Source organism: Eublepharis macularius, chromosome 11, assembly GCF_028583425.1.
Source record: "Eublepharis macularius isolate TG4126 chromosome 11, MPM_Emac_v1.0, whole genome shotgun sequence".
Taxonomy (NCBI): domain Eukaryota; kingdom Metazoa; phylum Chordata; class Lepidosauria; order Squamata; family Eublepharidae; genus Eublepharis; species Eublepharis macularius.
This window is the reverse complement of record NC_072800.1, coordinates 35819877-35845515: the sequence shown is the minus strand read 5'-3', so window position 1 is coordinate 35845515 and position 25639 is coordinate 35819877. Positions and strand designations below refer to the sequence as shown.

General features: G+C 41.6%; 1 protein-coding gene across 4 annotated transcripts in view; it reads right to left on the bottom strand.

Moving 5' to 3' along the window:
* CAPN7 (calpain 7) overlaps positions 1-25267 on the bottom strand; it is a 28680-nt gene extending 3413 nt beyond the window's left edge. For 2 of the 4 annotated variants that reach the window (XM_054991864.1, XM_054991866.1), the window contains exons 1-17: positions 25062-25267; positions 21138-21246; positions 19751-19908; positions 16992-17059; positions 15380-15574; positions 14246-14332; positions 11366-11492; positions 10874-10959; positions 9881-9974; positions 9530-9676; positions 6831-6937; positions 6293-6413; positions 5731-5875; positions 4518-4617; positions 3203-3338; positions 2515-2590; positions 862-1007 (exon numbers count right to left, since the gene is read on the bottom strand). In XM_054991864.1, coding sequence (XP_054847839.1) covers positions 862-1007; positions 2515-2590; positions 3203-3338; positions 4518-4617; positions 5731-5875; positions 6293-6413; positions 6831-6937; positions 9530-9676; positions 9881-9974; positions 10874-10959; positions 11366-11492; positions 14246-14332; positions 15380-15574; positions 16992-17059; positions 19751-19908; positions 21138-21246; positions 25062-25163 — 2004 coding nt within the window. In that variant the 5' untranslated portion in view covers positions 25164-25267. Of the gene's footprint in view, positions 1-861; positions 1008-2514; positions 2591-3202; positions 3339-4517; positions 4618-5730; positions 5876-6292; positions 6414-6830; positions 6938-9529; positions 9677-9880; positions 9975-10873; positions 10960-11365; positions 11493-14245; positions 14333-15379; positions 15575-16991; positions 17060-19709; positions 19909-21137; positions 21247-25061 lie in introns of those variants that run through there. The other 2 variants (XM_054991867.1, XM_054991865.1) reach the window with 2 other exon arrangements.
* Between the last annotated feature and the right edge of the window lie 372 nt (positions 25268-25639).

Genomic DNA, 25639 nt, shown 5'->3' with positions numbered 1-25639 from the left:
TTATATAAGGAGAAGACCTAAAAATATCTTCTCAAGTGCTTTAGGAAAAGAACGGAGCGAAAGACTTGCCTTCTACCTAAGAATGTTTGCTGATCAAAATCTCTCAGAGAAAGCACTTTCCAGATAATCATGTTTGGTCAACAGTGCCATCCCCTCTTGATCCTCCAGGCAATGGTGCCTCCCTTTAAGTCCACAAAAAGCTTATGACTTTTCTAAGAGAAGCAGCTGATCTTGGCAAATAAGAACTCTTGCCCTGTAGGCTGGATTTGTTGGTACAAGCACAGAATGAACAGCCTCTTTTCACTTAAAGCTGGCAGTGGAATAGGCAGCCTGCTCTCATCTAAATGCCATGTCTAATCTGATCCCCAAGAAATGCACAAGTTGGCAACCAAATGGATTCTGGGATATGTGAAGGCTCGCCCAGTACGTTTCACTAGTTTTATTGAAGTTTCTGCCAAAATGTATTACAGGAAGGCAGACTGTAAGCCGACGTGCATGCCCATCAAGTGCACTGTATGGGAGGGACTTTACATTTCTCCACGGAGGAACTTGAATATGATTTCTCTCCAAGCTGCAGCAAGAAGACATCCCTCTCCCAAATGGACTGAGACATTTAACATCTTTTCCTTAAAGCAGGCCTGCTGGTAATATTGAGCCAAGCTTCTCACAGCAACATATGAAAACCAAACAACTCTACAATATAGCCTCTGTAACCACTTGTAAAGGCCCAAATAACCATCTCTGCTGAGTAAGCACTGCCTCCCTTCCCACGGCAAGCTTCCTTTCTCCCATCTAGTCCTGAAGAGCTTACTTGTGATTGCAGCCTAACCTTTTGTTGCAAGGCTACCCATCGGAACTTACCCTCAGGGTATAGTGGATGGTGTTCTGTTTCTCATACTGAGAAACCACCAAAGTAAATGTGTGGGTTCCTGGAGAGGTCAGCTTTATCTTAGTTAGATAGTGGGGACTGTTGATTCGAATTCCATCAATGAATGGTGGAGGATCAGCTGTAAGGAAAAAGATTTACAGACTTTGGTTTGAAAAAGTCAGTGAAATTTGTTAAGTTCTCCACCAGACTAAGAGTACAGCAACACACAGGCCTCCCAACAACTCTCTAAGTTAATTTTGCAGAAATGAAAGGGGTTTGTATGAGGCTGATCCAATAGCTGGATCCTATCTGAGTGGAAGCAAATCTCCCTGCCTCTTTCAGCGCAATACATTTTTGCTGTGCCTACAGAAATCATGGGAGTGTTAGCAGTCAGACCTCTTCCTCATACTAAAAGGGCAGTTTATGTATATAGAATATCTATAGAATATAGATATACTCTGCCTGGGGCCAGACAATGTCTGGGACTTCTATATATAGAATATATATTCTATAGAATATATAGAATTTATGCATATAGAAGTCCCAGACACTGTCTAGCCCCAGGCAGCGTGGATGCCAGCCAGTCTGGAGACTGGAAAGTTACCAAGCCATGAGTCATAGGGGAATGACTGACTGAACGGCCCCCATGCCCCAGAGAGCAGCAGCAATAATGAGGCTTTCTGACACACACCCCTCAGCTTAATCCCATCAATGCCCTTCCATGCTTCCCCTCACCCAGCTAACCTAATCAGGCTATTCAGTGAACCTGCTAGGCTTCCTGCCCAACATTTATCAGGGAATCAAGCAATATTTTTACCTATAGTCCAACCCAAATAAATCATATCACACTTTTCTCAATTCATTGTTCCACCTCCAGAGATAGCCATTAAGATGTTGTTTTTGGCTGCAAGACATCAGCCTTGCCTCAGGGCACATTTCGCTCTGTAACTGGGCTGTCCAGCCAGGTGCTTAGTGTGTGTGTGTTCTGGATCCAAACCCCCACTCTCAAGTTCGCCTGAGCCTCCTCTTCTCTACATGAATGGTTGTTTTGCTGCTTCTCCCACAGACCCCCACTCCCTTCAGGACCAGTAAATATCACCCCATCCCAATTACTCTCTCCCACTTTCCTCACTGTTTTCTTAGCTAGCTGTGTGTATGTTGTATGTGGTTCTCTGTATGTTTTCCTTTTATTTATCAGTTAATAAAAGAAACCTTTCCTGTAGAACATCTATCTGTTTATTTGAGATTTCTCTAAAGGTACAATCCTGATATACATTGGTGGAGATCCCAGTTATCCCTTCTTGCTGCATCTCCTTGAATGTAATTCTCCCAACTCACAAGGAGACCCCCCATTTGAGTAACAGTGTTGGGAGGAAAGTGGGAAAGGGGACTTCCCCCCTTTTTTTCTGGTGAAAAGTATCTTCTGCCAGCAGAAAACATGGTCAAGATTTATCCCACAGTCTGAGGACACCACTACTCAGCCAATTTCTTAATGCCTTTCAAAGTTGTGAGATAAAAAATAAGCACAGAATCTAGGCAAGCAAAATATTTATCTGAAAAGAGCTTCATACAGGCCCTTCAGCATTATTATTATTACTGTTACTTTCCTTAACATAAGGAGAATATTGGGATGTTGACATACGAACCAGGATAGTAGACTTTTTTCCCATCAGTTTTGTACACAACCATTGTGATGAACTCCCGATTGCGTGCAAAGTCATCCTGCAGAAGAGAGATTACAAAAATAAGTTCATTACAATATACTTCATAAAACAAATTTGTCTTATACTGCTACTTTATTCAACTAGCATTGGATCTGACTGGTTTTAGCTACTATTTGACGCGACTTAATATTTCCCAAACTGTTGTAAGGGAGCCTTCAGTCTTATACTTGAACAGCTTTACTTGTGTGTGTGTGATGGAATAATATGCTTTCAGAGGCAAAGCACTTCACAGAGATTATCTTGTTGTAGTCCTTACAAGAGCTCTAATGTAGGCAAGTATTGTTATCCCCCACACACCACATGGGGGTGTGGGGCGGGGGTCAGAGAGGGTTGCTTAAGGCTCCCTAGTGAGGTCATGGCAGAAGAGATTTGAACTGGCAAACTTCCAGATCACAGCCCATTCGCCCAGGCTCTATGCTACACCAGCTTGGTGACATGGCTGAATGCTAAAGGAAACGTGTCAGCCACTTGAGGGGTGGGGGGAGGGAATCCAGTACATAACAGAAGCCCTTTGTTTTAAACAATAATATGAATGATAATGAAGAAACATTGGCATTTCGGGATCCGAACTGCAGATTAATTCAATATTACATAGAGAAGTAATTAATACCTTGTCAGTGATGTGTCTGCTAAGCAGAACCCACACTGCAGCACCGCCTTGTGGGCACTGAACCTCCAGTTTATACTGTGGATTATTAGCAAGGCTGTAAGCATCTTTCACAGGGCCCTGTTTTGCATCCCAAGTACTAAAAAAAAAAGAAAGAGAAAAAAAAGGGAGGAGGGACAAGCCAGCTATGTTTTATTCCTGCATGCAATCACTATTACTCTGCAATAAACGGAATAATGCTTTTTTTAATTGAGGCCCCCTCTGTCTCTGACAAGAGAGAGAAAATAAAATACCTGAACAAAGAAATGACAGGCGGAAAACGAAATAAAGTTATGCACCTGCTTCATATTACTGGTCCATCTAGTTCAGAATCATCTAGTATGATGGGCAGTGCCCTCCAAGACGGCAGGTAAAAAACCCTGTTAGCAGTACTTTAACTGGAGATGCTAGATGTTGAATCTGGCAACATTCTGCATGTAAAGCATGTGGATTATTCGCCTTTCCTAAATATAATCCCCCTTCCCCCTGTAGCATGGACAGCCCACCAAAAATCCATCAGTTCCATGAACTGAAGATCCATGGCTTTTACTCCTTGAGAGGTTCCACCAACATCGTGTGATTAGTTTAAATGTCATATAACTTCTGCTAATCAATTTGAGGAACTGTTTTTAAAAGTTATGTTTTGTATTAATCTAACAGATAAGATTAACCCAAAATGCATTTACTCGGGACTATGTCCCACGGATTTAAACAGGTCTCACTTTCTCTGTTAGTATCACAGCTTTAAATAAAAGATATTAGAATTCAGAAATAGACCAGCAAATGTAGACAGATTCCCCATTTTTAACATTCACTATTACATATGAATGGCTTACAGGACACAGAGAGAAAAAAGGTTCTATTTGTACAGTGTGAGTTATGCAAAACTCAGCAGTGATCTTTTAAACCAATGACAGCATCTAAATCTGAACCAACGAGATTAGTAAGTTTAACATGTGGTGCTTGGACAATGGTCTAGATTTGTTATGACAAACATGACTAGATGCAGGGAGGAGGCGATGCTGGCACCATATTGTGGTCACTGTCTCCATCAAGCTGAGGATGGATTTAATATGTTACTTTGGACCTTCTTCCCTTATATAGGTGTGGTCTATTGCATGAGCAAGCAAGTCACACATCTCAGTCTTAGCAACTTTCAGTCTCAAAAGTAGTTCCCGAGTTGACAGAACCTGCCTCAACTGAAACCTACAAGCTCCCGCTTGAGGTGACATTGAGGGAGGAAGCACCTGAACTTCGTAACTTTTTCTTTTGGACAAACCTGTGAATGCATGTTGATTCTTTAAAAAGACTTGGATTCCAGCTTAAATAAATAACATCATAATACTGGCAGAGATCTTCCCAGGCAATCCAGAAAATCCCTATAAGGGGGAAAATATGGAGGTCAGAAGCCTGCACAATTGTCTCAACAAGCTCTTTAATAGTGGTTTAATTTTTTACAACCCATTTAATTCTTCCATCAACTTATAGGAAGAATGAGTCCATGACAATAAAAGCTGTAAAACTGAGCCCGAATGGGGAGGGCAGAATAGAAGTATAATGAAATAAATAAAGTGTCTGCCTTAAAAGTTTCTCTGTGTTAGCAGTCAAATACACTCATGAAGATGACTTTTTGTAGGTATGTAGTAGGGGAAAAATATCCTGTGTGTAGGAACATGTTGACAAAAATTCAATGCCTTATGATCAGGAAGAAAAGCACTGAGATAATAAGATTGTGTGTTCTTTTATGTATATATTTCAACATACACACTCACAGAGAAGTGCCAAAATTCAGTGAACTTACTCTCAGGAAAGCAAACACAGGATTGCAGGCCAAGTCATATTTTTATACATGGCCTGACTTCAGATGGACCTCAAACTACTATCAAGTAGCATTAAGTTTCTTCTCATTACGGGCTGCATAGTATTTTAAAAATTAAAGATGTTGGGTTTCCAACAGAGACTCCCTTCTGCCAACTGAAAATCCTCTTCCAACAGAAGGAAGGAAGATTCTCACATAGCAGAAGACTATCTTTGGCTCAAACCCACAGAAACTAACTATAAAAAGCTGATGTTTTCACAAATGAGTAACAATCTATAATTGTAATTTTGTTTCCCTGCTTTAAAAATGGAATTTGTCTAATTTAATAGAAGTTTCTCTCATAACACACTGCGAACGGTTAACACTGGAAGAGACTGAGCTCACCCACACAATCTACAATTCAGCCTGAGACAAAGTTTAGGTGATAAAGTTTCATCAACTTCAATATTTACAAATTTTCTCATTGTCATCAGGGTAGCCCAAGCCCGGCCCACATACAGGCTTCAGCCTTGCAAAACCCAGCATGCAGAGATTCTGCCAAGGACTTTGGCACCTCCTTGTTTCTCATTTGCCTTGCCAGGATGGGCAATACCCCTGTCTCTCAAAGCTCATTTCCATGAAGGATAAAGGGGTAGTAGTGGGGAGCCATTAGATTGTTTAACTGCTTTTTTACCATTATCTATTTTCTGGGCTGTTCTGGGATCAAAGTTTAAATATTTCTGGAGGTCAGGAGTCCAGTTTTTCAAATCATTTTCACTGTATCTTCCTTTCCAACGCAGGTGGCTCCAGGGATTTTTCAACAGGAGGAATCGATGCCCCTAGAGAAACAAAGTGTATAAGACAGTTACCTGGATTACATTATCAGTTAATTTCTTTCCAGCAATTCAGAAAACAAATTCTTGGTTGTATCCTGCCCAATATTCCACTGAATCACACCCAATTCCCTTCCCTGCTACAAGCCACATCCCGCATGGCTTTTTCATGCAGAAGTGCCCTGATCCCCTGCATTGCCTTTTGAGGGAGCAGTTAAAAGGGACCTCTTTCCTTTTTCACCAGCAGAAAAGCTGCTTGGATCTGCCCCACCATAAACATTTTTAGAATGTCTGGATAAACACCATTTGACAAAGGAATTCCAAAGCAGGACACTCCCACCTCCAAGCTTTTGAGCACAATCACAAGGGCCATGGAATTTTTTTTTAAGTTCAAAACGAAAAGATAAGCATTCCACGGAATACCTTGTATTCTCTAATATCCAAAACAGCATAGGCATGGGTTGGCACTAAGCCCCATTTTTCTCCTTCTTCTTCTGTCATCACTCCTGTCGCCGTAGTAATAAGCACATCGCCTTTGTGAAATCTGACCACCAAAAACAAGAACATCTTCAGAGTTAGCTTTCAGGCAGAGTAATCTGTCTCAGAGTCAGGACAGATGGCTTTCTGGGAAGCTTAACACATTAGCAGCATAATGAGCAAATTAAGTAATTTGGGGGCTGGAACGGAAGACAGATGAGAAATCATAAAGAACTACTTCAAGAATTTTAACGAGTACAACATAATATCACAGACCCATCACCATGTCATAATATTTGGGGGCTTTGGAACATATTTTAATTCCTACCCTAATATCCAAGCAAAAGTAACACAGTCCCAAAATTGTCTTCATTCTTCTATTTTTTAAAAAAACCTTGCCATCAAGAAGCAAGTCTAATAAATATCAAGCTATTCCATTTCCAATACTGTGTCTAGAGCATGTCTGAAACAAGCTGAAAGCTACCTTTGGTAAAGCATTCTGAACGAACTGTCTTTGTTAAAAGCCTGGTTATCAGAGTGCATAGCAATCCTTTCGGGTATCCATCCAGTCAATGCATGAAGATCAATGTTCTGAAACAAAAAAGATTTCATCAGCAATAAAAATCATCAGCATATTCAGAGCATTAAAGTACACTACACGGAAAAATAACGGTTTTTACAAGCAGAAATTCTACCAATAACGGCTTCAAGTTCTGAAAACTCCAGACACTGCTTCTTGTTAAGTGCAGATTTGAATGAAATCCTCCAGAAGAATTCCATTTTACATTTCCTTATTCTGAACAAACAAAAAATCTGGAAATTAATTTTGATCTTTGCAGATTTCAGTAATGCATCAGTTCATTCCGTTTTATTTATTTACTTCATTTATCCCCTGCCTTTCTCCCCAATGAGGACCCAAAGTGGCTTAAAGAATTCTCCTCTCCTCCAGTTTATCCTCACAACAGCTGGTGAGGTAGGTTATGTCAAGAGTGTGTGAGTAGGCCACAGTCTCCCAGCTAATTTCCACAGCAGAGTGGGGAATTGAACTTGGGTTGGGTTTCCATGCTTTAAGTAGAGGCTTCAGAAGCTTTTGGGCACATAGGCTTTAATCAAAGTCGCACTGCAATATAGGTTTTGTGGCTTTTAGGGTGAAAAAAGCTCATGCATGCATGTTTCATTTACAAGAATGAACATGGACTGGCATGAAAAGTTAACATATTGCATAACAATATAACATTACAATACTCTGGTTCTCTTCAGATCGCATAAAAGTTAACATATCGCACAATACAAATAATTTGGCACAAAGGCTGAAATATAGTGACAATGCAAGTACCCAAAGCTAAGTCATAAAAGTGGCTTACAAGCATCATTTAGAGCAGGGGTGGCCACACTTGCTTAATGTAAGAGCCACAGAGAATAAACCTGACATGTTTGAGAGCCACAAGACATGATGCATTGAAGTGACTTCAGAGGAGGAGGCAGGTTTGGGGGAGTGCCCTGAAAGTGACATCACAGGAAGGGGTGGGGTTTGGCACAGCATGCTGGAAGTGACATCATCAGAAAGGGTGGAGCTTGGGAAGGACTACCACCTGACCTTTGACCTGGAAGTGACACCACAAAAAGTGATGTCATCGTTGCAAGGCACCACCTCCAAAGTATTCTGGCTCCACCCCCAAAGACCCCAGGTATTTTTTTAGTTGGACTTAGCAACCCCAATGTTTTACTGAAAATAGGAAATACATGGAAGGAAGGAAGGAAGGAAGGAAGGAAGGAATGGAAAGGTATGGAAGAAAAGAGGAAGGAAGGAAGGCTTGGAAAGATATGGAAAGAAGAGAAAGGAAGAAAGAAATGGAAGGATGGAAGGATGGAAGGATGGAAGGACGGAAGAAAGAAAGAAAGAAAGAAATCAAGGAAGGAAGGAAGGAAGGCTCACAAAAGCGGAGCCACACAATCTTAAAGCAAGCACATGTCTTCTGAAGCAAACACACTCCCTGCCTCTCCATCCCAGCTGTCCTGCACACACTTATGGATGAGCCAGTCCTCTGTGCAACGAATGGGGCTTCCACCCATGCAAAAGCACCCCGACGCAGGCTGCGCTTCATGCCATGAGCGGCTCTCGCCAGCTGCACACTTGCCTACTCGGGAGTAAGCCGACAAGCAAGAAGTCCTGGGCCACCTCTGCCTTGGTGCTTCCTCACTGCTTCTTCGCTCCTTCCTTTCCCCTTCCTCCCAAGAGCCCTTCCTGGGCACTCGCTGTAAACACAGGGCTGGCAAAGCTCGGTGCCTGCAGAGGAGTGCCCTGCATGGTGAGGGAGTGTGGGCTGTCCTCGGCCCTGGTCCGCTCCTTCCTTGCTCCAGCATTGGGAAAGAAAGGGGAAGCACGCTGGGTGCATAGATGGGAGAGCAGCTGGTCCGCTCTGCCCCTTAAAGGAGCCTGGAGGAGGAGTGAACTTGCAAGCCTCTGGCCTGAAGGCTTAAAGAGCCACAGGCGGCTCGCAAGCAGCCATTTGGCCACCCCTGATTTAGAGCATCATGGATTCTGGAACAGTCAACAGAATTTTCAGACCAGTATTCACAACATCAAGCTGTGAAGTATCTGACTCCCAGCTCCTTTCCCCCTAACTTGGGCAGCTAGTAAAATATTACAGGCTGGCTCTTAACTCCCTTTTCTTGAATAGAAGGGCACTTCCACTTGCACAAGATAGGACAGCAGTTTCTGCTGATTCTTCCTTCCTATTCTTCCACATTCTGCTTTACTACATTTGCAAGGCCTCCCTGGCCCTTGGGAAGATAAAAGAAGCTGCACTGAATCTACAAGAACAGATCCAACCCAGTCTTTCTCCCTCCTTCATGAATGCACAGATTGAACTTTAACACAGCGATATATACCAAAGGTTCAGAAACTAGGAAGTAAAATGTCAAAATGCAACACATTCCCTAAAATTCAATAGTAGGGCTCAATCATAGCATCTCATCTTCCCAGAACCACTTCCAATGTCAGTTAATTCAACAGAAATTTGCCATGCCAGAAAAAAACATAATTCACTAAGCACAAACAATAAAAAAACCCTAATTTTTTCCCCACTGGCCTCAATCTATTCCTCCAACAAACAGAGTTGTTCACCAAGGGCCCCTGCCTGCACTGACATTACTTTGTGTCAAGCATAAACTGGTACTCACAGAATTGGATCCTGGAAAATCATAACCTCCCATGACTTTCATGTAAGCTTTTTCTATGAGCGATACCCAGAGTTCATTTTTGTTATTTGAGTAAGAGCAAAGAAGTTCTCCGCTGTGATCTACTGGTAAGAAGTCGTCAATGATCACCTAGACAAAAATGGGCAGAGAGAGATCACACTGACAGCAGAAACAAGGAGGCGGCAGCAGCAGCAGCCCTGCTTCGTGTCAAGGCCGCTAGTAGACTATGAAGAAGGTTCTCAGGGCCTAAGTGGTAAATTTCACATTTGCTATAATGCAAGCCGGACATATGACACAAGGAAGCCATTCTTAGAACAAACAAAAGTTCTTTACCTTCCGAGGAACACCATTGATATGCAACTTGACCATATACTTTCCACACGGATTATATTCTGGTTCTCCTTTTTTATTCTGAGGGTAAATGATGCTGTTTGGAAGGAACGCAAGAAGGAAGTTCAGTGTGGTCAACTGAAGAACTCAGGCTAAGAGTTGTACTGGGAGGGTTTTATGGCTTGGTATGGTGGAAGGGGCACTTTATGGAATAGCAGCCGCCAAATTAAACAAGTCATGCATTAAGCATGGCAGCCAGATAACATACTAAAATGAAAAGCAAAATAGTTTTAAATGGTAACAACTTAAGCACCAACACTACCATATAAAGATTTAAAGTGAAGGCCTCATGCTTAGGTTACAAAACAGACGGGAGAAAAAAGGACCCCGCCCAGGCATTCAAAGCAAGTACACATTGTGCGTTAGTTAAAGTTTAGGAACAGGTACTCAACAGTGAAGAATTTAGCTCAAACACTGCATCTGGACAAATGCAACTTCCTAGATTTATGTTTGAAATATCCAATTCTGAAACTATGTATCTTATTGGGGGGGGATGACAACAGTGTGTCATTTGCCTGGGATCCACCTCTAGCTATTGTCCGACCTGCTAAGCTGGAAATCATAAATGTTCCAACTGAAAACCAGGAACACGGGGAATAATGACAAGAGACAGAGGCTCAAAGAAGAGTGGAGGTTCAGAACTGGGAGAGGGGGCATGTATATGAAAGAAGCCATACAAATCTATAGGGACAGAAATGGCTTTTTATGGAATAGACAAGATAGTCTAAAGGATTGGGGCCAATGGGCCAGGTAGTCCAAAGACAAGATAGGGTGGTGGGGCTGAACATCACATTTTGATTTGAAACTACCAGCCAAAGCTCAGGCTGCAAATTGCTAGAGCAAGTTAAAGTGGTCACCCTGTCTAGTTGTATGTTACTTCCAATGTAAGATCATTTACAACAAAGTTTGTAAGACATCTGACCCAACGCAGCATACCTGGTAATCAACTTTTTGTTGTATCGTCTTTCATACGCTGCACTGATGGCAAGTGAGGCCACAAAGGAACAATCTGACACGATAGTCTAACAACAAAAGAGAGTTATGAGGATGTGCCACTTTCTAACCACTCAATGCAAAAAAACAAAACAAAAAACTATACAATATTTCTGTCTCCGAAAATCATATAAATAGATTAAAGGAATGGTGATCATGGGCCAAACTAGAATATATTTCGCTGCAAGCTTTCTCTGCAGCCACATAGCAGCTGCAGGAAAGAGTTCCCCAAGCAATGTTTGCAAGGCCCAACTCAGATTTGAACCACTGTGTCGGGGCACAACTTGCAGATTCAGTTTTGAATAGGTTTAAAATCTGCCTTAAATTCCCAAAAATTCAAAAACACAGTAAGAGAAAAAAAAAACAGCCAAGTTGTGAGGAAAAAAGAATATTTAAAAGCTCCTCTCAGAGATATCAGATTCAAATGACCCTTACTTGTTTGATGCTGAAACTTGACACGGTATAGATCATTGTGGGATTATTTGATATTTCGTCTGGCCGCACCCATCGAGAGAACATCGCCTTTTGCTTTGGGGATAATGGCAGTTTTCCGCATTTATCTCTGAAATCAAAACCATTATTAAAAAAACAGATTAAAAAGTTAATAAATGTTTCTATCATTTTTAAAAGGGCAAATAAAGACAATCATCCAAAGGTAAGATTTTCGGCACACCTACTCAGTTTCTGGGACCAGTTAGTTCTCATGCTGCACATTTTGACTTCTGCAGGAGTCTCCCGGTTCCCAGCTGCTCATGCCAAGTTCTCCAGCCTCCAATTCCCATCCATCTTTGCCTGGACTAAAGTTTCTGCTTTGATCCTGACCCTTCTCAACTATTTACATCTACCAGAAATTGACGCTGTATTAGCCTGCACCCATTAAGATCCTGCGTTTCTGGGCTCCTCGTATATGGAATTAACCTACTTGGGGTATAGCAAGCTATGAAAAATTAATATTCCCTCCTTCTAAGACCATTAAATAACAGAAGACATTCACATTATGTAAAGGTTACATATGAAGTGATGTAAATTCTTGTTTTGTTGCCACTAGCTCTTTAAAGTTAAACATACTCTTAAGGGCTCTTCGCTTTAAGAGTCCACGAATTCCTTACAGCAGCCCATACACGCCTTCAAAAGCTTTCACAAGGAGGCTACTACATATGAGAATGTGTAGTGTCAAGAGAGAAATTCAGTTGAGCGCTGCACATATTTCAACTTGCGTGAGCACTGTATGTTCCAAATTCAGAGAATGCTTTTCTCACATTGGTGCTAAACGTCAAATTGTTTCAATAAGTTACATACTTATTTAAATATTTATACCTCTCTTTCCCTCTTGGCCCAAGGCCATGGGATCCTACGAATTGGCCCCACTGTCGGAACCTACACAGGATCTTAAGAGAAGTGACCGACTTCACAGAATCCATCTAACTGAACCACATATTTGCAATAACCTCTTTGAATGACCCCATTATCTCCTGCTATATAATGAACTGAGTCTAATGGACCATACATTTAGCTGACAAATCTAACCATTCATATTATTTCGCCATGATTACAGTAAATATCAAAAAGATGGCCAAACTGTAACTGAGTTTAAATGGTACCAGTAATGGTAACCCAAGCCATAAACAGCTTTTGAGCTTCCTATCACACATATTGAGAGCCAGTTTGGTGTAGTGGTTAAGAGCAGCAGGACTCTAATTTGGAGAACTGGGTTTGTTTCCCCACTCCACCACTTGAAGCCAGCTGGGTGACCCAAGGCCACCCAGCTCTCTCAGTCCCACCCACCCCACAGGGTGATTGTTGTGGAGATAATAACAACACACTTGGTAAAGTGCTCTGAGTGGGTGTTAAGTTGTCCTGAAGGGTGGTATATAAATCGAATGTTATTATTATGTTAAGTGCTTGAACACAACAGAACTTGAAAAAAATGAAATGCATAGTAAAAGGAACCTGTCACATCAAGGTATGAGAAACAGATTGATTTCTAGAGGAAGTTTGTTACAGTAAGTATTGGACATTGCAACAGAACATAAATTGTAGGGAAGTGGTTTCAAGATAGTCTAATTATTCTTTAACTTTAATTTTATTGATTTTTTTCTCCCAGAACAAAGGCATAACTAAGAACATACGCTGACAAATAGATGAAGTAAAAGAAATAAGTCTTCCCTGACTTGTAAGTCATCATGCACTAAATATACACTGTTTATACCACAGTATTATCTAATAACACAAATACAACCTATGAACTTCCACAGTTATGAGCCAGGTGTAGAACAATGTGATTTTTTAAAAAAAAACAAGCATCTGATCTAGATGCAATACTTTTGTTTTTATTTATTTATATTCTTTATAGTCCACCTTTCTCACTGGGACTCAAGGTGGATTACACAGAGTAAATCAATATAAGCAAAAGGATGGGACATCCATTGGATAATGCAATAGGACTTGGGCTACAGGAACCTGGGACCAACCAGAAATATGTCTAAAAGGGAGCCAATAACATCTTTACCAATTGACAGTCCCACAGTGCCATCTTATGTAGAGTCAGTTTCAATGGGCTTAGATTGGTCTAAACCTGCATAAAACAACGATGCCTGATCTCAGTGTTCTGCCAGGCAGATCCTGACATTTTGGTAAATCCCTTCATAGTGCAGAAAAGCTTAAGGTCTGCAATCATGCGTCTTGCCAATGGCTTTAGTTAAAAATAGTAATGCGCGCTAAAAGTAGGCTGTAGAATACAAATACAAAAACAAACCACAATACATCAATCAGTTCAAACACAGTATGAAACTATGATTTATTTTTACTATGGTTAGTTTGTAAGACCAGGATTCATTTCATAGATGATCACTGAAAACCTGGTTTGTCTGAACAAATGCTTCTCTTTGTAGCCTAGAAAAGCACAGTCAGAAAACAACCAGGATTAAGGCAGGATGTCTACATTCAGACATCACACAAAACCAAAGTTAAGACTAACAGTGCAATCCTAAGAAGAGTTACTCCAGTCTAAGCCCATTGATTTCAATAGGCTTAGACTGGAGTAACTCTTCTCAGGATTGCACTGTAAATGTGGATAATAATCCTGGCTTAACAAACACTAGCTAACCATGGTTAGTGGAGTGATCTGCATTCAAACAATCACACAAACCACTGTAAGTTTAATTAAAACTATGGATTTGCATGTTGTCTGAACTAAGTTAAGACTTAAAGTGAGTCTATTACCAACTTTTCACCAAGCACAAATCTCTTTACGAACTATAAATATTTGAGCAGCATTCCCAGAGAGCACACAACTAAGAACTTATATTCACTTACGAGAAAGGCACCGGAAAAGCAAAGCGCTCTCTCAGGTCAACACTCATGAAAGGCACGTACTCAATGCCATTTATCTTTGATGTCTTCCTGTGTATCACAGTATCAAAACAAGATGCAGTATGTCAGAAACACAGCATTATTCAAAAGCCATTTGTTCCTTATGATTCCACCCTCTGGAGTAAATCTCCATGCCCAGTGCTCCATGCCCAGTCCCTAGTGCATCTTGGGTCGAAGGAATAAGATCAGACACAATAGGCCAACTTGTCTACAGAATGAGAACGTTTCTTCCCGCAGTATTGCATGAGAAGTTCTGGTTATGCAACTGGTATTTTTATAACAGTCTATCCTTCAGACTACAAAGACAAGTCAGGAGTATGATAGAACAGTTGATGCAATGCACTGTTCGTTGTTTGCCTGGGAATTCTTAAGTTTCATAGAGATGACCTATCAGCAACAGAAACGTAAATGTTGCTTATTTGTAGAGAATCTGGATCTTTTTGTTCAAGATGGAGCAATTGTACTACTAAGTCACAATTCACTGCACTCAAATTGCAGTAGGTTGTTGCTGGGAAAATGAAATTTTCCCCTTCAGCAAAACAAACTCAGTAACTGCATGATATGTATGTCATGAGCATCTAAAGAAACTCCCTCAGGTCTGTATCTTATTTTCTGTCATTTTCTTTTTAAAAACTTAAGCCATGAATCAATACCCATTGATAGAAGAAGATTACAACAGTCTGAACATGGAAGTTCACATCTAGCAACATGAGATACATGCACACAGCTGCACCATTCACCAGAATGGATTTGCAGCCCGGCAGCCCCCAATACAGCTTTTCTTTGGCTTTGCCCAATACTGTCCCTATGAGCCCAGATTCTTCTTTTTTATATAATTTAGATATCACATGCGTATTGCTCTTAGGCACTTGCATGACTGTAACATAAGGAAAATGTGGCTGAAGTATGCATTGCCTAGTCATCTTAAATTTGGAAGTAAACATGTTCCTTTTAAAAGTCACATTAGACTTGTTTAGTAAATCATGTTGTTAGGTTATCACCCGATTCTTTAATCTAGGTACCCTATGCAACCTCAACACAAGCAATAAAACCTGGAAAGACATTGCCTTTCCTTACCTGAGCACCTCAATCTCCTCTCCAGTGTATCGCTGGCCTTGAGGTTCACTGGCATGCACTGCCCGGACTGTCTGTGGCTTATCATTCAAAGAAAAGTCAGGGCCCAAAGGGAAGAAAGTCCTCACGGGCTGGTTTGGTTTCAAAGCAGCTGGCTTGTCTTTCTGAGATGGATTTGTATCTTTCAGTTCCTCGGCTCTAAAATAAAGGGCATGCATTTTACCTTGCAGTAAAAGTGACCATATTAATGTCTCTCATTTGTTTATGGTTCTTTGCTCATATGAAATCCAACAGCAGCAACAAGAATTTTGTTCCTACTGACAAAACTATTACCGGTAGAAATGTGCTGACTGGAATCTAATGGAAACCATCCTTCCACTGCCATGCCAAGATTCTAAAAGTATCTGACAGCTAGTAAGTTCTCCACATTTCCATGACTACTTCCTCATCCCGTTTTGTTAACATCACCAATGCAATGCTCCTAAACATGGGAAATACCTCCACAGAATTACTAACTGGTATACTACAATGACCTGTGAAAACCTTGTGTAACTTTTGTTTTAAGAAGAGAAGCAGCATTTATAAATTTTCACTGCAGAGTCATCACGAAGCAAACCCAAATAGATATCACTGAGTTTAAGCCTGAGGATTGTTACTATCACTGCTGCAGGCTAATATAGTTTAAGTCCAAAACCATTCGAGACACCATTAGGGGTGTCTCTTGCAAATTTAGGTGAGTTTAAAAAAAGGTAAAGGTAGTCCCCTGTGCAAGCACCGAGTCATCATTACTGACCCATGGGGGATGTCGCATCACGTCGTTTTCTTGGCAGACTTTTTACGGGGTGGTTTGCCATTGCCTTCCCCAGTCATCTACACTTTACCCCCAAGAAACTGGGTACTCATTTTACATGAGTTATTTTTTAAAAAATCCAGTTGGGGACACATTAATCAGATACAGTGAATTTTCAAAAAAGTCCCAATGTATCCCCCTTTGTATTTTTAAAATACCTTAAATCCTGCGTAGTGGCCACATTTTATTTATAACCTCCAAGAATAATTTTTGTGACATTCACAAAAGATACCTCAAAATACATTCTCGAGAAGAGAGAATAACCAGTTAGGGTCTTCACACACCACCTTCTCCATAGGAACAAGTTTCTTACCTGGTTTAGCTCCATAACCACATACTTGATTACCATACCCATTGTGGGAATGGAGAAGCCCACCTGCCTTTCATAAACTCTAGTCAATCTGAAGGAAGATACAGGCCATTCCCTAAAGCAGTTCAGGGAGGCATTCAGGGAGGTGTTCTAGGGAGTGATCTAGTTGGCTTCCCTTTAGGCTTTTAGTTGCATTGGCATGCAAATCACACAAGGGTTTTTACAATAATTTTTTATGTATCAAGGGGTAAAGTACAATGATGGTGCGGATTAAGCCGCCAGCTTTTTCATTTGCTGGATATCCTGTGCCTTTACCAACCACTTGACAGGCAGTGGAGTTTTTTTCCCTCCCTTCTAAGAGGAGGAATCAGTGGAGCAACATTTACGACTTAGCATGCATGCTTAGGGATTGTAACCTTCACAAAGTACACTGTACACAATTCCAAGAAACTCACCTGTCCAGTGCCTGCCGGGCCAGCTGCTTCAGTTTTGTTTGGAGAACTGAATCTGAAGTCTCATTAGCCTTTAACATTAAATAATAAAAAAGCAAAGGAGCCTAATTGTCAATCTAACACTGCACACTCAAACACCCCAAGGTCAGCACTTAATGAATTTCAGCTTCTTCCTGTTATAACACACACTATCATAGATAACTGTTCACGGCCAATAAACACCTGTAATTTTTTTCCTAATGGTGATATTTATGCTTTCACACATGCACAATACATCCAGATATCAAAGCCTGGCATAGTGTGATGGATAATGGCAAGAACTATGAGGCCAAAGCCTCCCATTCAAATCTTAGCTCAATTATGAGTTCACTGGATACTCTAAGCCAAGCCATTCAGTGTGATCCTAAGCAGAGCTATATCCTTCTAAATCCACTGAAGTTTTATGATTTAGGATTGCACTGGTCGTTTTAGTCTGAAAATTATGCTGAACAAGCGTACAGGGTTCGGGGCAGTGTTCTCACACTTGCCAGCAGCTGCAGGGAAGAAGGGGCAAGACCCACAGCCTAGCTGGCTCTATGGCTGCTTTCTGCCCCCACTCTCACTGCTGCTGCCAAGAGAGCGGACTGCCCATGTGGACATGTCCCAAATGTGGAGGAATTGGTCTGTAGCAGCAAAGCTGCCAGCCCCTTTAAGGTATCAGGTACTGTAGCATGGACTGCTGGGAGCCATCAGAATGAGCAGGAAGCTGGCTGAGGAGGTAACTCAGCTGGAGCTATGCCCCCCCCCTTGAGCTCTTGCAAGGCTTATGAACAGGTGTGCCCTTCGGACAGATGCCCAGGGTCTCTTCCAGACAGCAAAGAGGCCTGAAAAGGAAGGAGGATGAAAGGGTGACAAGCAACCGCTCACTTCCCTGATTTGAGGCCACTGGGGCCCGGAGGGTGCATCTGCCCAGAAGAGCATTTTGGTAGGTCCTGACACTCATAACATCGCAGGGGTACAAGGTAGCCCTTTGGTTAATGCCAAAAAAGAAGGCAAGGGATTGAATCTGTCACACTGCTTCACCTCTCAAACAGCCCACTTATTAGATTTCACCTTTCTTTAAAGGGCTACGCACACGCACTCCTCCAGCTGCTGGATCAGGAAGAGTAAACCCACATGCAGTTCTATATACTTGTTCAATTCTCTATTCACTTATAGATCAGAATGCATAAAACCTGCTTCAGAACTTGTATAGTCCTAACCTTTACTAGGAAGTAAGTTTATGATGGTATATTTTCTTAATAGTTATTTGAAACTCTCCCCCCCGCCAAGTATTATAATAGTGTTCTCGTCACAATATTTCAACCTACATACAGCATTTTTTAAAGAAGCCAGTGAACAAAGCAGAGTGCAAAGGATAGCATCATTACAAAAACAGAAGTAAGTTTTGGTGCACTGAAGGAAACACTTTAAAAATACAGTTAAGCATCACGCATATGAGCATAGTATTTGCGCACTACACTGTCCTTCCACAAATTCTCTCCCCCTATATATCAAGCAAAGGGAAGAAAAGAAAAAGAATTGCACTTGGTGGAGTTACATCATGATGGAGAGCTCTTCCGCTGATTAGTTTAGTGACTGGCCTTAGTGCAAAAAAGTGGTACCTGTAAATGGTTTCTATGTGTATCTAGTTTTTCTGTTTGTCATTTTGAGGATTTGCCACTCAAAAGAGCACTACTACTCTTTAAGAATTGCCCTAACGTTTGCCACTAAAATACTCTCAGGTGGTTTAAGATGTGCACAACTTTTACTTGCTGCATATGATTACATCCACCGAAATGTAATGCATTTAATCATTTACACGCTTTCAACTATGGGCAAAAAATGAAGTGCCAATCAGTTTGTCTAAATATCTTTCAAATGTGTTTTTAGATGAGGAAGGCCCACAGCCATTCTCCATCATCTTCCTTGACACAGGCTCTAAGACACAGGCTGCCTTAGAGTTTGAGGTCAAGGCAAACAGCAGTGTTATAGCTGTACAGCAAGGGCATCCAGGCTAAACTCTTCTCATGCACAGTAGAGAGCCATCAAGAACAGAAAAATCCTGCTGGGATACAGTAGTCTTTACGGTCTGTCCTGGTTAGACATGTATACTGTGCAAGGTGTGTTGCATGCACAAGGGTATCCAGGCTGCCTCTTTAGTGGCCAGGTCTAGCAACTGCAGAAGATGAGGAGGGGAGGGTCTGAATTAATTCCCACAATAAGCCCTGCTGGGGTAGCGGCCAAGGATGGGGAAATGCATTCTCATAGGAATTCTCCCCAATGTTAAAAAATGCTCCAGAAAGTACTTTAATATGGGTCCTGCCCAACGTAACTTGGAGCAGGTAGGCCGTTTCTGCAACACGCATCTTACAGTGAAGCACTCCAAGAACACAGCCAAATTTAAAAGATTCCAAAGAAATACAGGTACTACTTTTTAAAGCCAGTATAAAGGAGTGTGCATCCACATCATGTTTTCCACTAAAACAGAAGTGTTGGCTGACCTGGCATAGCAGAACGCCAATAAAATCCAGGAGTTCTCTCTCACTCTCACAAGAGGAGCGACTGCCTCCTTTCCTCTCACTTCACATCCAGCCAAGCATGGCTGACTCAAGTTTACACGATGACTGCAAAACCAAAAAAACGTGATGTGTACACACACCTTACATGTCAGTCATTTGCATAAATGGAAGAATTTCTTACCATAACATAATCCCACCAAGATAAGTGGTAGCTTAACATACTGTTTTCAAACAGAGTTCCACTGCTTCTGTGTACAGCTCTACTGCTTCCTCTGTGTTGCCTTTGTCATCTTCATCAAATGCCTGGGTGACCAGGAAATGGGCACGCTCCAAGTCCATCTGCTGCTTTGACTTCAAAGGGTCAACTTTTTGAGATGGAACTAGATTAAGAAAAAAATTATGTTTTATATGACCAACCAATTTTTATTGCAGGAATTAATTAGCAAATAAAGTTACATGTTGCATTGATACTAACTGCTGTCAAAATAGCCTTTCATAAGCAATCACAGCCTGAGATTTGAAATGAACTGCTATACATTTATTCTGAACCACCATAGAATGATAAGGCTGGAAGGTACCCCAAGGGTCATCTATCCCCACCCCCTGCATAATGCAAAAAAATCACAGCTAACCCCCCCCCCACTCCCCAAGTGACCCCTGCTCAATGTCCACAGGAAGGAAAAACCAAAAACCAGGATCCCTGGCCAATCTAGCCTGGAAGAAAATTCCTTCCTGGTCCTAAAGTGACAATCTGCATTACCACAGGCAGATAAGAAAGGGCCAGAGAGCTGAGCACTGGCTATGATGGCATCCTAATTCTAACCATGTTAGTCATTTGTGGCAAAATAAAACCTGAGGCCAGCAGCACTCAAGATGAACAAAGTTTATTCCAGCATAAGCTTTCAGATGTAAGAAGTATACATCCATAACAGTCATAAGAACATAAGAAGAGCCCTGCTAGATCAGAGTGAGCTGTCAGAAAGTGAGGCAAAGGCCGCCACTCAAGGCCTGTAAGAGAAAATTATCATTACCCAGGGTATTTTCTTGGACTGGTCTGAGCAACTGGTGGTATCCTGTTGCTCTCTCTCCTTTATACCTGTCTTGTAGCTGCTTATTTCTGGGCACCAGTCTGGCTTTGTTGACCTCTATGCTTATTTCATTAGGCAGGTTCATTGTCAGCTTTTAAGATACCACTGGATTTATATTTATTTACAAAGAATACAGGGTATTACCATTAAACATTTGTGTTGTAGGGAATTTACAAGTAACCCAGAAAAGCTGAGATGAGCTTATTTTGAAAATGCTATACAAGAAGTGGTATGTACAGCATAAATCGATTTATACAGCTTGTCTGTCAAAAACATGCATCAATTATTTGTTTACTGTAAAGGCAACTTCACATATTACAAGATTCCTACAGTTCTACAAGAGATACAGCATACCACTCATGAGCAGATTTCATAGTAATTCAAATGTGAGGTTTCTCATGGTGTGAACTTTGGATGTAACTCTTTGATTTCTCTGGTGTGGAATGGGGGCTTTGGATTGCACACAAAGAGGATACAGAGCGTGCTTGGAAAATTCTCTAATGAAATTCCTTTGTACTTACCTGCTGAGTACAGGGCTTGAACTCTGTCCAAATATTCACTTATTTTTCCTGGTATATTTTCCAAAGTTGACCCTGCCATTGCAGCATAAATCAAAGCTTGCGCAGCTTCCTGAGGAGAGAAAATGTAATCAGGCTTTAAAAAAATTGTCACATGAGGGAAAAATAACTTTATATACATGCACAGTAAAACAGTATAAAGCCTGAACACATCCAAATTACAAGACAGCCTCTTTCATCTGCCTTGAGTTAATTGTACCAACATTTGACAACCTTGGGAAGATGCGTCTTGAAGTTTTTTTGTGGGGGGCATACCCCAATGGCTGAGCACTGAGGGGTTCATTCAGAAGGTCTCAGAGACAATTTCATCATTTCCAGTGAAAGGTACCAAGGCTAGGAAAGACACATGCCCAAGTACACAGACAGCCATTAGCACTCAAAATAGACAATACTAGGTAACTTGTTTAACTAGGTAAATGTATGTTCAATGCACTTTGGCCCTAGCCCATGGGACGACTCATGCACAACTGTTCAGAGTAGCCATGATGCATAAGCAAAGTTTTCTTATAAGCAAAGCTTTTTTATTGATTAAAAGCAAGAAGTTCACTAACAACTGATACTGGAAAAGCTTAAGCAAAAAAAAAGTGGAAGAAGAGCATTAGTTATGCGATGATAGTGCATTACAGATAAAGTACAGTCATGCAAGACTTTTAGAATTACAACCACACCCTCGGTATCTACTTGACTGCAGGTCTAACCACATTTTGAAATACTCATGGCAAGTTGCAATGTAAAAATAACCAAAGCAAGTGATGTTTTGGAATCTACAGTTACAGGTGCCATACACTGGACTTCTGAGTTTAGAGGAGTTCCTGATTTGGCCAGCCTAGGCAAGTTGAAGCAAATGTCACAATTATTAAACAGAGGCATATGAACACACTGAAACAACGTATTGCATGCCAATATAATGATTTCTCTATGATTAATTTGTATCTCAACACATCATGTTCCAGACTGCATTATTTAAAAGCAACAAACAACAGAAGCTAAACAAATCCAGGCTTTATACAATTTAGGGCCTTTTCACAAATAGCACCTTGAATTTTGGCTACAAGTCTAAATGAAAGGCAGGGCAATCTTAAGTGTTCATTCTGTTTCACTCTCACATGTACATTCTTAAAGAGGGTACAACTGACGAATGGAGGAGACCGATCGGGATCTTGGTCGAAAGCTCTTTGTGCTTCACACAGGCAAGGCTTCTGCATACAGGTTCTAAGCGTGGGGGCTCTGTCAAAACATTTAATCTATGTGAAAAGATTATGTGATCCAGATTACCCTTCACACATCATATGGTCCTGTACAAGGCTCTTACACTCAGGTACAAACACACTTTCACATGATCAGGAGACAGATTGCAGGAATCTGCATCAACTAAGGCCTTTATGTTATCTGACACTGATAATCATGTGTCCTACAGAGTCTCTCAGTTTGCACTTGCAGCCAAAAAGATAAGATCTAAGGTGGTACTGAATGAGGCTGTTTCATGACCCCTGGGATAGTTTGGCATACTGTACTGTTTTAATTAATTTTAGTAACCTATATAAACTGTGATAAGGGACTTAATTCTTGATTAGTCAATGTTTGGTGAATTGTGACGGCCTATGGCTATAGACAATAAACTCTTTTGACTATAACTAAGGCCTTTTATGCATGGGCGATTTACTCCTCTCTTTTTGAGTGTTCACTTCTCAAAGATCAGATTCTTTTTGGCCTCCATCCTTTCCATACACCTCTTTTAATCCTGGTGTGGGTGCCATCTTTTTTGGATGCACCACCATGAAATAAAGAGAGTAACGTGGTGAGTGCGGATGTCATTGTTGGCATCACTGGTACCGTCACATCACCACCACCCTTTTAAAATTTTTTGTGTATGCTCAATTGCATCATTACATTATGATGTTATGACAACCAAAAGCACCCAGCACGAAGGCATTAGCAGTGGGGGGGAAAACAAAAGAAATAAAAGTGAAAAGAAACCCAACATGGTGCATGTGCAGTTACCCCAAACACAGAACTTTTAACTCCAAAAACAGAGAAACCTAAAAGAGATCTATGTAACCACAACACAAATTAATCGTCATTATATTGTTATGAAGTACTTCTTTTTTTCTTGTGAAGAAAACTTTATGACATTATGACATCGTAATGCCATTATTGCATTGTGCTGGTTTGCCCCCCCCTCCTCTACTGGCCTCTTTGTCCCAGCTCTGGATCACCCTATGTGGGGCTCTCCAGTTTGGATGGGGGTGGGTTGTAAATCATAAACAGAAATGACTACTTGGAGCATGGCTGTCCTGTATTAGGGATGTTTTTTAAAAAACCAAGCATAACGACATTATAATCAGTGAGAAGTGGCCTGCAAAAGACAGAGCTGTTCCGCCAGGCGTTTGGTGATTGAAGGGGGCGGTGCCATGTCGGCCTCCCACCTTTGGGGTGGGGAAGGTTCTCCCCACCACTGCACCTTGTTAATTTGTTTTATTATTTGTATATTGATTTTAGTTTTTGTTTTTATCAATTTTAACTGTTCACCGCCCAGAGCCCCTGGGATGGGCGGTATATAAATTGAATAAATAAATAAATAAATAAAATAAAAGGGCGGGGGGGAGGCAGAACAGAAAGATGGAGGGGGAAAAAAACGAAGGGAAACTTCTGCATGACTGAAAAAGCCAACTCAAAACTGCATTAAGAAAAACATCAGGGAATAAGATCAGGCAGAAAATCCGAAGAGAACTCTTGAAAACGCTGCATGGAAATCTGAAGGGGGAGTTAAGCATTCAGAATTCGGAAGAAAACCTGAAGGGGCCAAAAGCAGCGAAAATCACCTGTGCAAAAAAGGCCTAAGACTTAAAAGGCAGCCTGATGCCAAGTGGATAAGAGAAAAACAAAAAACAATCTGGCCAAAAGCACATTTCCCTTGTTCTGTTTTCATAGTCTAGCTGCCAACCACTTCAAGGCAAGGATTTTCCAAGTCACTGATGTAAAACAGGAAGGCCAGGTATAATAAGCAGGGTGCACTAGGGAGTGGAAGTAGTAACAGATTAATGGAACAACACTTCCTCAAAGTAGCAGCCTCTTATAATTTTTTTTCTTGAGCTCCTATGTAAAGATAAAAGTAGGAAAATATAACAGGTGCCTATCTCTTTGAGACCATGACCTGGATAGCCCAGACAAACCACCTCTGTTAGTTTCTTGCCATGAAAACCTACCAGGAGTCGCCGTAAGTCAGCTATGATCTGACAGCACTCTCCTCCACCATCTATTGGTGATACCCGAATAATCCAATGTAAATTCTATACCCAGAACTTTTGGAATTTCAAGCTTGCTACATGCTCTTATTTAAGCCCAGACACTTAGGAAAGTCAATCAGGGAATGCAGCCTGAAATACCTGGAACGACTGTCCTTTTAGAATCACAAAAATGAGGCCTGGCATTGGAAGCTAGAAAATATTAAGCAAAAAAGAGGCAAAATAAAGGAAAAATTCCAAAGCCAAGGCTTCCCTCATAACCTTTCAGTGCAACCCACAGGCTTAGCCCTCTTCCTACAAGCCACAACGCTAATGACCCTCTTGACTACCAGAAGATGGGGGAGCTCGGGCTTTGGAGAGCCTCGAGGGCAGGAGAACTCTAAAGCTTATGGGCCTTTAAAGGCCAACCTGTTTCCATCCAATCTGCTTGCTGCTGCCCACTACAACACCAGGGGATAATAAAGCGTGCCTCCTACCCTTTCAACCAATATTTATATGGTCCAATAAAGCCCAATAAAGAAATATAAAGCAATACAAATATAAAAGCAAACGAGACTGCTGGCTCCTACTGGTAACGCCTGCCGAGGCTCAGGGGAGAAGGGGCCGGCTCCGTCACACCGACCTTGTAATAGAAGACTGCTTCCTGGTAGCGGCCTCCTTGGTCTCGCCGAACCGCCAGCTGAGCGAACTTCACCGCATCCTGCTCCAGCGTCGCGGCGTCCATGGCCAAAGCCGAGCCGCCCTCTCAACCCAGCGCTCCGTCTCGCCGGCGCTTCCTCTTCCCCGACGACCCCGCCGCGCTCCTGGAACCGGGTTCGCCTCAGGGTGGCTCAGCCACAGGGACGTCACGATGCTCATGCGCAGTAACAGGAGCCCAAGCACGAGCGGAGAGCCTAGCCTCGCGTTCGCGGTCCTGCGTACCGCGACTCTCGAGCGGCTCACCTTTGCGCATGCGCGGAGGACGCAGCTCCGTTCTGTGTGGCGGGCGTTTCTTTAGGGCAGGTGCTGCGGTTCTGTCTGTCCTATGAACGGTTAAGGGGTTGTGTTTGATTGCCAACCTCCAGGGGGACAACAAGTCCGGGAATATACAATAAACCAACAATTCTATTCTCTTTTTTTCTTTTTATAAACACTATATAAGCCCAAAGGTGCAAATGAATAAATACACAATTCAATAAATACAATCAATTTTCGTTTCTT